This window comes from Excalfactoria chinensis, chromosome 17 (assembly GCF_039878825.1).
Source record: "Excalfactoria chinensis isolate bCotChi1 chromosome 17, bCotChi1.hap2, whole genome shotgun sequence".
Lineage (NCBI taxonomy): Eukaryota > Metazoa > Chordata > Aves > Galliformes > Phasianidae > Excalfactoria > Excalfactoria chinensis.
The window spans coordinates 6,605,718-6,621,980 of record NC_092841.1 but is presented as its reverse complement, the minus strand read 5'-3'; the positions used below and the strand labels follow the sequence as shown (position 1 = coordinate 6,621,980).

The 16,263-nt window shown below is 36.7% G+C and overlaps 1 protein-coding gene across 4 annotated transcripts in view; it reads right to left on the bottom strand.

Moving 5' to 3' along the window:
- Positions 1–16,263, bottom strand: part of HELZ (helicase with zinc finger) — a 70,374-nt gene that overhangs the window by 16,165 nt on the left and 37,946 nt on the right. For all 4 annotated transcript variants that reach the window (XM_072351854.1, XM_072351855.1, XM_072351852.1 and 1 more), the window contains 7 exons: positions 10,909–11,087; positions 10,371–10,489; positions 9,065–9,210; positions 7,425–7,572; positions 4,915–5,098; positions 3,744–3,972; positions 70–274 (listed from right to left, as the gene is read on the bottom strand). In XM_072351854.1, coding sequence (XP_072207955.1) covers positions 70–274; positions 3,744–3,972; positions 4,915–5,098; positions 7,425–7,572; positions 9,065–9,210; positions 10,371–10,489; positions 10,909–11,087 — 1,210 coding nt within the window. The remainder of the gene's footprint in view (positions 1–69; positions 275–3,743; positions 3,973–4,914; positions 5,099–7,424; positions 7,573–9,064; positions 9,211–10,370; positions 10,490–10,908; positions 11,088–16,263) is intronic.

Genomic DNA, 16,263 nt, shown 5'->3' with positions numbered 1-16,263 from the left:
ACATCATTTCCCACCAACAGGATTTCTCAATCAGCTCCCTGACAAAGTTCACCACTGCTGAAGGTTTACCTTTGGAGGTGACTGCTGCTGTTTGGTGGTATTCGCTGAATGCTGATGCCGAAGAGCTCGGGGAATAAATTCAGGAGCCAGTGGGTTCAACACGTATGTTTTCTTTAACTCCAAAGCTTCCAGCTGAGCTTTGATCTGTTCAAATGTGATACCGTGGAGACTTTCATTCTCATGACATAGGGCAATAAACCTTTCCCAAAATTTCCTATGGAAACAATTTTTAGAAACAATAGAAAGGAGTAAGACTCACTGGCTGTTGTTAAAATGAAAATGGATTTTATACAACCAAGTCAATTTTTACCTTTCCCATATGCTCATTTTACACATCAAGACATCAATTTTGCAACGTGACCCTTCCATCTGAACCCAACAGCATAATGCAAAGCTCTCCAGTCTCTTAAAAGAGACATATGGATTTGTCTGTGCATATCAGACTCTGCACTGGGTCTATATCACATACAATATTAACAGCATGGATAGATCCCAACACAGAATTTTTCTAAGACAAAACACTTGCAAACACAATGCTTACAATTCTGGAAGGTGTCTGATTTATATAAGTGATAAAAGCTCAAGGAATCATATGAATCATGTGGGTTTCCAGTTGCAAAACATGTCAAAAAGACGTCATGATTTTTGGCAGATCATTCAGTTCCAGAGTCACAAATACAGACTTGTGATCTATTCTCAAATCTGTGCTTGTGAAGCTCTTCAGTGTCGCAGAAAGATTAACATGTCAGAAGCATCCAGAGGGACTTTGAGGTCCTCTGGTGGAAGACACACAAAAGTGTGGGATTTAGTGCATGTCAGACATTTCTAACATATGTAAGAAGTTTCCAGCCAGATAACCACCAGAGAGCACTCAGAACTTCTAGAGAAAAAGTCAGATCTGATCTTTTAATAAAAACAAAATCAGGTGTAATAAAAGTTACTTTAAAAACGGGGTTAAAAAGACAATAATTACAGAAGTGTGCCTGACTGAACTTCACTCCTTCATGCCTCAAAGATTGAGAAAAAACCTCAATAAGAGACACACATTATTTCATAATATGCATAAATACATGTAATACCACCTTGTATAACATGAAATGTCAAATAAAAGACTACGAATTTTAATTACACAAACAATTTCCACACAAACCAAGACAATAAGAGTATTTGTCCCGGGTATCTTCACAGAGCCACAAGGAAAACCACAATGCTCATTTTATTACATCATTCTACTGAGCTGAAAGGTGGTGCAGTTTGATTTTGATTTGGGGATCTTTGCTTGTTTTTAAGTTACATATTTTGTTCCTCCTCATAGTTCCCTTGTCAGTAACAAGGCCTGGCCAATCAGCTCTGTTTGCTTTCGTGTTATCTCCCAAATCCTATAAAATGAAAGACTGGCACATACCAACCTCAATAGCAGTGTCACACTTTGCTGAGCACCTGCCCTTTGCAGAAAAGAACAAATGTCCTTCTTTGCAAGAAAATCGTAACATTACTGATATATTTAAGAACTCAAAACAGTTTTCCCATCTCCTGTTGGAATTTCATATTGGTTCAAAATGCTCTTTAAAAACTCAGGATGCAATTATGCCCCTTTTCCCGCATTTTGTTGTAAGGCAAATATATCTTGCAAAGTTTTAAGTAAGGATTAAAAACCAAAATGAAATATTTCACTGGGATGCTTTAACGATGGAACTCCCTCTGATTAATCAATTCACCCACCAAACCTACTGTCGAGTACCACAAATCCACAGGGACCCATACACTTTTGCTTAAAACGCCCCAAGCAGTCTCTCTATACATGGAACACTTGTACTGGGGTGTAAGAACAGAGAATAAAATACTGCTGCCTCTGTCTTCCAGAGTGCTCTGGAGTTTAAAGAGAGTGTCTGCCATACCAGCCCTGTCTAGTCTGGTTGTAACACACAGAAATGTAATGATTACTCAGGGCATACTTCACAAAGCCTTCTACAACTATCATTACAGAGTCTTGACTCATCTTGACAGGTATTAGAATATTTATAAAATTCAAGTACTCTCTAAACTTTTTTGAGGTCTGTTTTTTCCTAACAAAATGTCACTGATTTCAGACTTCTTCACTCCTGCTGTACTAAAAAAGAACCATCTTCCTCACAGTACGCCTGAGCCCCTCCAGCACTACTTTCAAAGAGTGAATGTTCAATTATTCAGTGATATGAGACAATGGCATATTAAAAGCAAAGCTTGAGTTACATCCTAATAAAGCTCCAGTCATTCTGGTTTCTTAATTATCTTTTTCGTTTAATGATTCTGATCAGCATATAGATGTATAAACAGCTGCTGGTCTTAGAAAGGCAGACCAAACATCTTAAGTGCCGACAAAGTAACTCAGGTAACAGGTACCCTGCTAATAGTCTATGCTTGTATTTTTACAAGATCTTGCATTCCTGACTGAGGGTATTTTGAAAGAGCCATACCCAGAGCAACTTCCCAACTCCCACATTTGAAAACCAGGTCTCTTTTCACCATCCAATTTAGAACCTCAACATCCAGACGTACATGAAAATTCATGAGATCATCATCTCCAGCAAGATTAGAGAAAATAAAATGGCCGTTCACCCACAAGAGCCATACTTAGTTGCAGAATCTATAGTGGTTCTAGGTGCCAGCTAAACTAATTACAGATTAACTAAGAGACAGTGTTAGGTAACATTGTGCATCCTGAACACCACTGTGGGAAGGGAAGGAAAATTTGTCAACTAAGTGTAAATTCTGAACCAGAAGTAACAAATGTCAATCAGCACATCATAGCAAACTCCATAGCTGAGTCATGCACTGCTGCTGTGTGGGTTAATGAACCAGAGACTCCAACAGCAGACTAAGAGACACTCATCATTTGTGGGTCAAGTGTTCAAGAGCTCTCTCTGATCAGCTAAACTAGATCACATCTGAAACAGAAGCAGATTAATGGGAAAAATGAAATAAAACCACAACTCTTATTTCACTTTCAGTAAGATGTTATTAGTAGTTTTGAGCAGATTACTATAGTAACAAACATATGGCACTCTTGGCACTTCCCTTGCAGATAAGCAGTTAAATACAGGCTATGTTTCATAAATACAGCAATCAAAGGTTTGGAATCCACCTGGGCTTTTCAATTCTAACCTTTGAAAACCACATTCCATTTTCAGTTCTTGGTCAGGAAAGTAGAATACAATGTAGCTGTAGTACATATTTTTAGTCTTATTATAATGACACAGTCCATGCAGTGTTTTCCCTCTTCCAACAAATAAGCCTTAGGGCTTATCTCTGATCATCTTAACATTTCAGGTCCTCCATTGAAAGAGAAACCTTTGAAGAACAAGAGCTTAGTATCCTTAACAACACAGCTTACATTTCTTTTTCACCTTTCTACACTTAGGTATATAAAAAGTAAATCCAAAGTTTAGATCTTTGCAAGAGTTGGGAATACAACAAATGCTTTGCCATCTTTATGGTATTTTAGTAGGTATAAGTGTGAAGAGCTTAAATATCATTATGCAGTTATTTTAAGGACTTAAAATGTAATAACATGTCTTATTTGGCACCTGAAGGAACATCCCTTGTTTTACTGAATCCATCAGTCATAGATGAAAAATATTTTCCAGCATCTCTAAGTTAACAAAGGAACATACATTATATATATATATATATATAAAATATACCTGCATCTTCCAATGGAACATAAAGCAATGGGATCTCCCACCACAGCTACCAAGGATTGTGCTCTTGTAATGGCAGTATTGAGAAGTTTGTAATTAGACAGAAAACCATAATCCAAGTCTTCTGTTGAATCCTCGAGTAACTGCTCTTTCCTTTTAATTGGCGTTTGCTTATGTTTGCATGTATGCCGTGTTCGTACTGTGCTGAGAAACAACACTCTGAACTGTTTTCCTAAAAACAAAGCAAATAAAAAAAAACAGAGGTCAGATAATATAGCTATTTCTGCTGGTAAGACAATCAGCCCACTTCTCTTGCCAGCCAGACTTCACACCTGGATATTCTGAACAACTGATAGCTACCCTTCACATGAACGGCTTTATGCAAGAATAATAAGATGTAAAAATTTTAAAAGACACACTATAAATAGCATTTTCTATTATAAGAAAATTTCCTGTATAAAAAAATAATTTTCCATCTCAAAATTAATCACTCCAGAACTTTCTGAAATTCAAATCATCTTTACAATACTCCTATTCAGCCAATAACAACTCATGCACTTATTTATTCTACCTTATAAAAAAATAATGCTCTGGATGTTCTTGTTTTATATTGACCAAATTTCTCCAATACATGATAACTGCCACGAATAAAACAGAGCACACCACTCCCTGTCACTCAGTTTCTTATCTTGCTCTGCTTATTCCTGACTAAAAGTGCAACCTAGCAACAGGCCATGCCTACACAAAATCCTTACGTTATCAATGTGATCCAAGAGACTTATGTGTGTGGACCTCTTTTTTCTTTTTACATCCTGTTCTATAAGCAGAAAATCAGAAAAACACTTTGAGGCTAAAGCTTTGTTACATTTTTATTTGGAACTATTTTTTCCTTACAGTAAAAATATACCTGCTTTCAGTAAATCTAGTCTTGAAATCAGCTTGAACTTAGTTTTGAAAAAAAGAAAACATATCCATGAGTACTATTTTGCTATTCTATGTTGGAAAAACATCTTATCAGCATATTTGCCATGTTCATTTTGATACACCAGTTTCATTGGCTATATCACAGGTCTCCTTATATTCTGACTACTGTTTTTAAGTATATTGTACCTAGTTTCAACAGTCACATTTTAACTTCTTTATCACATCTCTGAGACATACAACCATTACTTACCCTGAACGTTGAGCACTCTCTCTACACTGACATCAGACAGCCTTTTTTTCCGAAGTTCAGCCCGAATTCTGAACACTTGATCAGCATAAGGTGTTACGACACCTATACTGCCATCATCCAACTTGCCCCAGGCAACAGGCCATTTTCTTCTCAACTCCTCAACACGCTCTACTACTTCAAACACCTTAAAAGAAAGTCAGAATTCTTAAAAGAATGCTTGAGTGAAGATCATTCTTTGATATGGAAAGATGGTTTTAATTTTAAAGTTCTAAGCCATTTAAACAATACAGCACTGCATAGCTCTACTGAACAAGAAACAATACTATTGTATTCTATACCAAAACTCTGAAGTATTATGTAGTAAAACAGTGCATTAGAGGTATTTACTATACATTACATTTTTCCAACCTTGAACTAAAAGTTTGCCCACAAAAATGTCACCTTTCAAGTACAAACAGGAAAATGATATTAATAACCTTAATTTTAATACTTATGATCTTACTAAAATGTCAAGTGCAGTAGGACCTTTCTGATCATAAATTATCTAATTTTTTTTTAAGTAAACACACTGCCTAAATAGGGATTATTTAATTTTTACCCTGAATTTTATAAGTGATATTTGAGTTTGGTAGCTCAAAAAATATAAAGAATGTTTATATCAGAAGACATTCACTTCCCATTCCAAAGGATACCACCAGGAGTTTCAGATTTTATTATATCAGCTGTTAGCCCATCCAAATGGAACACTAGTAAGTGTATTACCAGAAAAGAATAAACAATAATAATGGTTGAAAAACATTTCCTGTGAGAAGACACACAGATATGAGATGCTGCACTCTAAAAGGTATTTCTGAAAAGCTTTATGAGTGTTTTTTTATTATTATTATTAATTTTCAGATGTCTACATTAGAATTATCACCATACAGGTAAATTTTGGAGTTAGAACCAAAGAGAGGAAATTCACTTTGCTGACTGATAGTTAACAGAGGCACCAACAAACCTTACATTGCCCGACTAAAATTTCAATTAAAGGACAAACAGCAAAAAAATCTCCTTCATCCCCTGAATTTCAGTTTATGTTGGGTTTAAGCAGCTGTTGTCCTTCATTTCTGCCTGCAGCTATTAATGACTCACAATTTTCTGACAGTTACTGGGCCACTGAAGATATTTTAAGCATTTTTTACAACTTTTTTTTTTCTACTGGAGAAGCAGTACAAGTATATTGATGAAAGTAGTCAGGTGCCTTCAGTTTTTCCTCTGTGATGTGTCCAGAGATCACTGCAGGCTGAAACGCACCTAAAACCAGCATGAGCTTTTTATTGAAATAGATATTTTAATACATGGAGGAATGCGTAACTAGTGCAGAATAGCAACAACAAAAAGGTTAAAAACTGTGTGTCGAATGAAATGAACCACTAGTCAAAGAGGGAAATCAGACAGCTCTGCAATACTTCGTAACAAATACTGATGCTAAACTGTAACCTAAATTCAGTTACAATTCGTTACCTCATGAAGTTAAGATGGTTTCCTGCGTTCAAGCAAATCAGTCATACTTCTTTTTCTTGCAAAATCACTTAAAAGATTTATTAAGGCAGTTTTTTAGTGGGGAAAAACAGGGAGTTTGCTGACTTGAGGTGACTGGAGAAAATACATGTATATACATCATTCTAAAATTAATGCCTTCTATTTACTTCCCACATTTTTCCTACGTGGATGAATTCACTTCCACCCCCTTATTCCATTCTGCACCACTTCCATGTCAGAAACCATTCTGTCAGGCTGTCCCTTTGCTGCCACCTGTCACGTGGCAACGACATGAAATGGAGAACTGATGGGAAGGTTCAACCTTTACTGCCATACCACCAGCACCTACCTCTGATGCTGGGGGCCAAAATGGGCGAATTACAAGGGCTACTCCCAAAGTAATGCCTATTAACAATAGTGCCACGTCTGGTCTTTTTCTTAAACCCAAGGGAAGGAATAATTAAAAATAACAACTGTTTGAATACCCATAAATATATGTAAAACAAATACTTTAAGCCAGGTTTTCATTGAAATAAAGTAAAAAAAGTATCTGCACATGATCAATTAGGCACCACTCCCGAACATATTCAAGCAAATACGAAATGTTACTCCAGAGGACTCTTATCTGAGTGGGAGCATTTCTACAACAGTAGAAGAAATTTAAGTTTTACTTCAAATCGCAGTTACTCTCAGTTGCTAAGATACATCCATCACACTGTCACAAAAATTATCAGGGAAGACAACCCAAAAAACGAGCCTGAGAGAAAAGTAAGCAGCTTGCAATTTGCAAAGAGAAAAAGGAAAATAAATTAGTGGAAACATTTACCACGATCGCAACGTTCACTTTCACATTTAACAAACTTCACGTTTCTCTCTCATGTTAGACAACAATGCACGCTTTCCTCCCACACTGAGCATAAACCAATAGACATGAGAGGGTATGAGAGCTTTAAGAAAAATCAAGAATAAAGCCAAAGAAGAGTTACCTCTGCATTATTGTAAAAAGCTGTACTATTTTTTTCCTGCACATCTTCCCCACGTGCTGTGAAGAAAGTTAAAGGGTAGAAATCTTTGTGTGCTGGCTGCTTTCCACTTGCCATCAATTTGCCTTCATAGAAAAGTTCAGATGTGTAACTGCAACAAAGCAAAACAGAATAAAATGTGGAGCCTATACATGAGGTCACTAACATCAGAATTTCACCAGTCAAATATACAAACACAAAATTCTTTGTAAGTAAAACCACTGATTACTATTCACCATCTCCAAAGGATACACTCTAAAGCAGTATAGCCATACTACAATTTCTTTTGCAAATTAATCCTTAGTAATGAGTTCTCATTAGACAACAGAACACCCTTTCTACAAGGACTGCATTTTCCAGTTACAGCTCCAAAGCTGTTCTTCATTTCTTTTTGGTCTCTCCTCTTCAGTTAGGTAGGCACGATTAATGAGATCACCAGGAACTGTCTTCCCACACTTATTTCTGTCATAAATGTCATGGTTCAACATATCAAAGGAAATTCCACGTTATAAAGGAAGTAAACTTGACAGAATCCCTACAACCGGATCACTGTGAGAGCATGTTTCACTTCACACAACAGTACATTACATACACTGCATTTTGTCTCAATAGCCAACTATCCCCAGCGGTACTTTTGCAATCCTTACCTTGGTATTCAACACAGTGAGTCTCTCTAGAAACACACTGTCTGAACTTCTTGTGCTGAAATTTCTGAGGCAAGTTTCATGGGAATCACCTCTAAGAAAAAGCTGAAACAATTCCTACTCTTTCAGACTCCCTCTCATTTATAACTTAAAATTTCTAGAAACATCTAAGAAGTCTAGAATATGTAACAAATAAAAAAGAGATCAAGCTGTGTAATAAAGTACACTATATTCTCCTTTTTGATTCCCCAGTGCATTTAAATATTCCTGCTTTTGCTTTGAACACAGTGATAACCTAATTAGTATGACTGGATACCAACAAAATATCCCTCAGTACATATTTGAGTCAGGACTTAAACTTTAGCATTTTTCCCCATGATTGCACTTATTCTTTCTAGCACAGCTCATGGATGAGCTCATTACATTACACTTGCAGCCATTAGGTTATCATAGCATAAAAATGCAAAACCACTGATTAACTTCTTGAAAGAAGAAGCAAACATGCCCAAAATTTGACCTACTTTTTTTCCCTCTTCATAGCTGTACATCTGTAAGTTCCTTATACTGCACATATTTTACTGCTCCAACATAACCTACCCTACTAATTCTAAAAACCTGAATTTAAGGAAATACAGATCCTGCTGAAAATATTGCGTAATGGCTAAAAAGGGACAGTTAGCACTTTGACTCTGCATGCCCATCTTGTAGCCAGATCAGTTCTTCTCAAATAAGAGGGTCTGTAATAGATCTGCCTAAGTGACTCTTTGATGTCTGCTCTAAGAGACAGAATTTCAACCTTGTAAGAAGGAATTATTCTACTAATTAACTCCGAGACAACGAAGATTTCATTACAGGAATGTGAAATGCTTCATCAGCTGTTCTTGGCGTATCAAAAGAAAAAATCTGTAGTGTTCACTCGCACCAGTGAAAGCATGATACAGTGAAAAAGTTCACACCTACTTGATGATAGCTTCATGGGAGCGATAGTTCTCACACAGCAAGATCCTGCATGGAAATTCTGCAGGGTAGTGCTCATAGAGCCGATCAAGCAATGAAACATGAAGGTTTCTTTCCCTGGCAAATTCACTGTAGACAAAAGGACTGAGCTGTAATAGACACACACATACAAAGAAAACGTAACTAAATATGTGGATTTCATATTTCATGCTCCCAAGAAACACACTTTGCATCAAAATAAAAACAGAAGTTGCATTGTATATTCATATTTGGAAGACACAGAGTATGGATAAGCATTTTCTATTCCACAGAAACGTTCATTCCTACTATAAAAGTGACAAAAGAGCAGCATGCGCTTACAGGAACAATAAAACACTTAATAACTAGGTACAAAGGAGAGAAGAACCTTCATACATTTTTCTTTGTGGCTTGCAAAGATGAATAACATAGGGCAGAGTTGTATGGTCAAAAAAATTAAAATTAAAAAGACTATTTTGAATGCCATTAACAATTATGCTGTGAAACCTTTTACAAATGGTTACTACCAGCCATAGAGCAGTACATAAAATATAGAAATTTGTAAAAGAAAAGAAAGCTAACAAATTCATTTGAAAAAAAGTAATACAAAGGCAACCCAGTTACAAATACACTATTACCAGCCTTCTTTAACAACAACAACATCGTCTAAGATAGCAGGAAAAACAGAAACTAAAGATGCTGAAAAAACAATTTCAAGTCCAAAGTCAAAAATTATACCAAAATGTTGATGTTTTAAATGTTCATTATTCACAATCTGAGTTCATTATTTTTTTACCCTCAGGTATTATTTTTGGAAATGTAAATGGCTCACAGAACAGTTTCCATCAGAACTTTGTGTGAACCTGAGCTACAAAACAGCTCTTTACATACATAGCCAGAGACATCCAGACCAGAGTTACCTCCAGCCATCCTGCTGGGACTCACAAGTTCTAGCCTGAAGAGTTAAGGATACCACACCAGCCTCTTAAAAAGCACATTTGAGGCTTGTTTCATAAGAAACAGATAACAGTCCATAAGATTATGATTATCATGACTTTACATGATGCAGCAGCAGGAACAGGATGTATAACTCAGTATCAACAGAAGAATCGAAATGGTAAAGAAAAGAAAGACTACAGCAATGCAAACATCCACTTTACTGCCATCTTGAATTGTCAAAGGAAAGGCAAATCTATCACACATGCCATGGACTTTTGGAGAAGTTAGATTATGTAATTAAACAAACAAACATACTACATATACATCTGATATTATATACTACAGCTTTTACCTGCATATGGTCTCCAGCCAAGACAATTCTCGTGTTTTTATTAGCTAATGCTAGAGGCATAATAGTTTCACACTCCATGGCCTGCGCAGCTTCATCTAACAGAATGTGTGTAAAAAAACCTGTAAGACAGAAGTAGCAGCAAATAAGTGAAACTAGAGATATGGTAAAATAAACAGCGATAACAATATAAGAAACTGTACTAAAAGTTCTGTATTCTGATAGTAATAAAACACTAGAAAAAAATTCTCAAACAGATTTTTCCCCCTTAGATCTCAGAAACACCAGTTCACACACAGTACCTCTTCCTTCTTTATTTATACAAGGGGAAAAAAAATAGGGAGGCAAAAGGCTAACTTGAATGTCATTAATTTTACAGCTTGTTAATGAACATTTTTTTCACAATAAATAAATAAATAAAATAAAAAATCCAAACAAAGAACTGAGTAGGGAACAGAAAGAGCACTTGTCACCAATGCTGGAAAGACAAAGATACCTCTCAAAGCACCTTACAGACATGTCTTCTCTACAGCTATCATACCTGGTTCGAGATCCAGTTGACACAGATACTGTGATGTATTTAAAGTAACAACTACTACTCGTTGCTTAAGAATATCTTCTTTCTGTGGCATCTGAAAGGTGGAATGTGTGCTTGAAATCAAACAGTACTGATGCACAACTGGGTGGACAGTCTTTACCCAGCGATTTCTGAAATATACCCTACAAAAGAAAAAGGAGGCTTATTTTCTATACAGTTGGAACACAGAGACTGTCTAATGTTTCAAATTCTAGTATTCTAGCAAATAAAAGTCTTCAAAAAGCAAATCATCACTATTGTGCACAATTACATGCTGAAATACCTTGGTTTCCTTCCACTACTTGTTGCGGAGCAATACTACATATATGAATGTTTACCAGAGATTAATCCACATGCAAAAATCTCTAAGTTCTTCCTATATTTAGGTACTGTGACCTTCACATCAATGCCTTTTTTCTGTCTGTAAGCTCACTATAAAAATATATATAATTTCCTCAACTAAAATATAATAATAGCTGATGGAGTGGTAGTCGTCTCCACATTTCATCAATTACATCCATATGATCATTGTTTTGTTGTGTTGTTGTTGTTTTTTAAAGGCATTAATAAAATCATGCACTATTTTCACAAATATCATACACTTTCTAAGAACGAAATTGGATCTAAATTCACTGCTTAATCATGAAGGACCTTAATTCTGATATACTTAACAAAAGAATGATAAAGCAGTGCCAAAGGAAAGCTTTCTTCATCTAAAATATCAGGACACTGTCAGCAATGCACTGGGCACCAAACATCTCTCCATGTGATTTAAGATATTTTTAATCACTGTATCATGAGATCAACAATGAATTATTCTTAAGTGATGAAATGTCACAGCCCATCCAGCTAAAAAGGAAGAGGGAAGACACAAAGGCTATGCCCCAGAAGACAGAGTAGAAATAACTCCACATGGGTAAACAGAAATATACCCAACCACACCAGCTGCGGATCAGGATAAAGATGTGAAAGGGCTTCTTTAAGTGGCATTCCTCAAAAACATCACCTGTATCAAGTCAGAACTGCAAGTCTGAAGTGCAATTTTTAAATTACAAGACACTACTGTACATTGTTATTTAGAATTCAAGTTATTTCAACTTATTACCAAAGCAAGTTAAGATGAAAAGGTTTAAAATAATTTCAGTTCTGAATATGGGATCCAATGCTGTTTATCTATTCATTAATTACTTCCTTTTGATTAAGTTTCTCCCACAACCGCATTACAAATCCCAAATCATTAATAAAATATTTGAAAAAGTGAAATTATGCACTCAAGTGCAAAACATGATTGCAATGGCTGGACTCTGGATACCATACGTCTCCTCAAGTTGGAAAAGCACAGTTCAGTTCCACATAACATGAGAGAAACGGTGAGGGTTGTGATAAATTTGGTGAAAATACAGTATCAATGTCCATTTCAGACAAGACAAGAAAAATGAAAGGCCCAAGGGTGCAATTGTGCTGCAGTAATCTGAATGGCAACACCACCAGCCAAAACTGACAGTGATCAACCATAACCAGTTCAGCCTGGGTTCTGCACAGGTGCACTGTTTCAGGATCAAGAACCTTCCAACATGATCAATGAATTTATTTCCCATCAGCCATCAGGCTGATAAGCCTTATTTGATATGCTGTTATTACACCAGTGCAGCAACATGCAGTCAGAACCGCACCACAAGAAGGAGGCAGCAGGAGCAGAACAGCCCTGCTCTCTCCATCGCAGCCATTCACATGATTCAGTTTCCCAATGTGAACTGAGGATAATACTTACCTACCATCTCACAGGAGTACTGTGAGGATTAATGAGTTTATTGTGAGTTTATGTTTGTAAAGCACTTTGAGATTCTTGGATGAAAGGTGCTATTGAAATGCAAAATATTATGGTTATTAGACATTATTATACCATGCACTGTCTTTCATTACACAAATCCAACTATCTGTGACTCAAAGATTGGCTGACAGCATTTCAAACTGCACTGTTGCTTACCCATTAATTTATTTTATTTTGATGCAAGATCAAAAAGGTATCCCAAAGCTAATATGCACCAATGCCACAAAAGCACCTGGCAGATGTGACTACTTGGAAGTCACGATATAAGTAAGTCACGCAGAATGTGGCATTTCTTGTGTGCAATCTGCACTAATAGCACCTTCTGTAATTTCAAGCTTGTTTTCTTAAAGCTGGAGGAACCCGCTGCAACATATACAAATATTTTTAACCATCTTAATGCAATTCAAAAACAGCTCATTCTGCAACATACCCTTAACCTCCGAGCGAGCAACTAACCCAACTTCTACTCCTAATGCTTCCCTAAGCAAAGGCCCTGAGTGCCAGCAGTCAGGAGCCACCGACTGACCTTTCCTTCAGTGCCTCCAACTTCTGCTCATGTGCAGCTGGGGGTACAATCACTGCCACTACAAAACCAAAATCAAACCACTATTCACGTGCAAGTGTATTTTCTCACATCACGTGCCTCACCTTAAGACTTTAATTACAGAGAAATTGGATGCTGGAAGGCTAGCTTTGCCCAAACCACAGGCAGCGGAATCACAGACAAATACACTGGGAACCACATTGAAACAGAAGCCTCGTAAGTTTGAGTCCCTTAAATCTTCCACAAACAAAAGCACTGAAAGCATCCCCTGTACACAGGTTTAACTTACACAGAATCTGTATTTCATATGGAAAATGATACCACCTTTGTGTCTAAGTGTGACATCACATATTCCAACACAATTTCCCTCCTTTTAATAATGTATTTGAAACACACAAATAATAAACTACAGATACTGCAATAACTGCATGGAAAGAATCTCTATGCTTCCCAGGTCTGGACTAGAGTTTTTAGGTGCCACGTGCAGCTCCAGCACCTGCCTGCAGTGCCTGCTGCCAGAGCTGCCTCCTGAGGGCTCCAGCAGCTGATGCAGAGAGACAAGCACAGCCACAGAGTTAAAGCATACACAAGTTGGATGTCAATTACCACCTCCACTGCTTTGAATCACCCTCCATCACCACCTGCTTCTGCACGCAAAAAAATGAAAAGTAGAGTCTTAGCATGGAACAGAAGCATTTAATTGCAGGCTCTTTTCTCCTATCTGTAGGTTCCTTTCAGAAACACCTCAACATTAAATTACATCACTAAAACTTCAGAAACAGACAGGTTTTGGAGAGTGTCCCTTGAACAGCATTACCCCTATTCACAACCAGTGCCATTGTCTTTACTGTTTATGGACATTAGGACTGAGAATTTGGCCACCTGGCTTCCTTGCTCTCTTATTTAGGTGCAGATCCTAAATTCAATAACTTTTAGATTCATAGATAACTTTCAGATTCCTAACTTTTCCCCAATTCATTCTGCCTTTATGTTTTCCAAAGGGTAGAGATAATTATTTATTAGAAAAAAATACAAACACATGAATTTATTACATGGTATTTAAACAACCTCCTCCCCCAACTAAAGACTTCACGTTTTTATGGTGCAACTCCTAATGGGATAAATTATTTAGTGCGTGTTTTACCCACAGAAATTTATAGAAATATTTACGCAGTTCTCAGTACTCAGCCAATACTAAATAATTAAGCTTACTTCACAAACAACAGAAATATTACAGTGCTCCCAAGTAATCTGTGGAAACATTCTTAGCAAAGATGCTATTTAACCAACTCATAGCTGCAGAGGAAATACAAAACACCTAAAACAAACTGCTCGGCCATTCCAAAGCACAAACGCTGCAAGCAGCACATCCTGCTTGAGTACTTTCCTGCTTCTGTTCCATTCTGTTTCCCTCAGGCAGCAGCAAAAGGCTCAGGGCACCCTGTTTAAACTAACAGTAATGATTTTAATTTGAAAACATATCTCGACAATAGTCAATAAGAAAGGTAAGAGAACCACAATTGATTTTATGCTAGGAATATCACACAGCTCTAGCTTTCCGTGCAGATATTGACCCTCTATGTCCTGCTAGATCAGCTGGCATTCAGTTAGGCTTCCCAAGCATAAGCTGTTTGGAAGCTATGTAACTCTTTCAAAGTCATTTACAAGCATACAAACTTTGTGGATATATGAAAATAGACAGGAGACGTCCCTCCATTTTCCAAAAACTTTTCCTAAAGGTACCATGCTTATTAGAATAGAACATACAATTCACAACAGCACTTTCTAAAGTACTCATAAAAAAATACTTTGAAAGTTACTTTTTATTTTAAACATTCAGTGGTTTATTTTGTTTATGTATGTTTTTCACCAGCATGTCTGAGACTGTGCTAAACAGAATATAGCACGTGCAGAAGGTAGCAGAAGACTGGCAACACAATAAGACTACCTAACACCTTGCTCTGTTAAATCACAGTTCAATATTCCTGAAGTAACACATGCTTTTCCCCACTACAAAATTATTATACCGTAATGATTTCCATCACAAAGTGCTTTACAAAGCATCTGAAGATAATCTGTGTCAAAACACTCCAGATCCAAGAGAACTTCTCCATGCAAACTGCCTTCTCTTCTTGGCCACATCCTCAGTGTCTGTCACGTGGCAACCAAAGCCAACACACCTACCAGAATTTACATCTGTTGTAAATTTCACCCTTTCGTGGAACTTCTTTGGCTTTGCTGATATTATGTAAAATTTAAGTCCAGGATGGCTCTTAGAAGCTACCAAGTAAATACAGCGAATCATTTGCTTTGTAAGATAATAAACTCACACACTGGCATTTAGAAAATGAAGCCTGTAATTTAAAGAATATACACCAAGCTAGCAGTATTATGCACTGTGGTATCTTTGCAAATATTCCCAAGAGTGAGTTTCTGCCCATAAACACATACTCCCTATTCATAGGCATGTTTCACTCTTCCTGTGCTTTAGGTTTCCACTCCATCTTCTTCCATAAGTAACTCCCCCAGAATAACCATGTTGAACACATTTAATCACATCAACAATTACTTCAAGTTGACTGATCAGAAGAGGCCAAACTATCATGGTTTAAATGTATATTTTCCAAATATTTAACTCCTAAGACATATTTTTCCATCAAAAAGCCAGGTGAGCAGCCCCCTTTTCCAAACCTTAAGCATGACTCAAAGTCCTCTGGAATTTAAAATACAGTTAAATTTACTTTTATTTTATTACAGTAGCTTTAAGAGGAGCACATCAAAAGTTTGCTCATTAGGAACGACACATTTAGCAATAGAAAAATAAAAGCTTAAAAAAAGGATGTCTTTATTTTCGTTTAAGAAATGACACAAAGTTACGTTGATGTTTCATATTCCTTTTAGTCTATTGTTTAAAGTCACTGCTGGTAATGCCAATAGGCTTTGA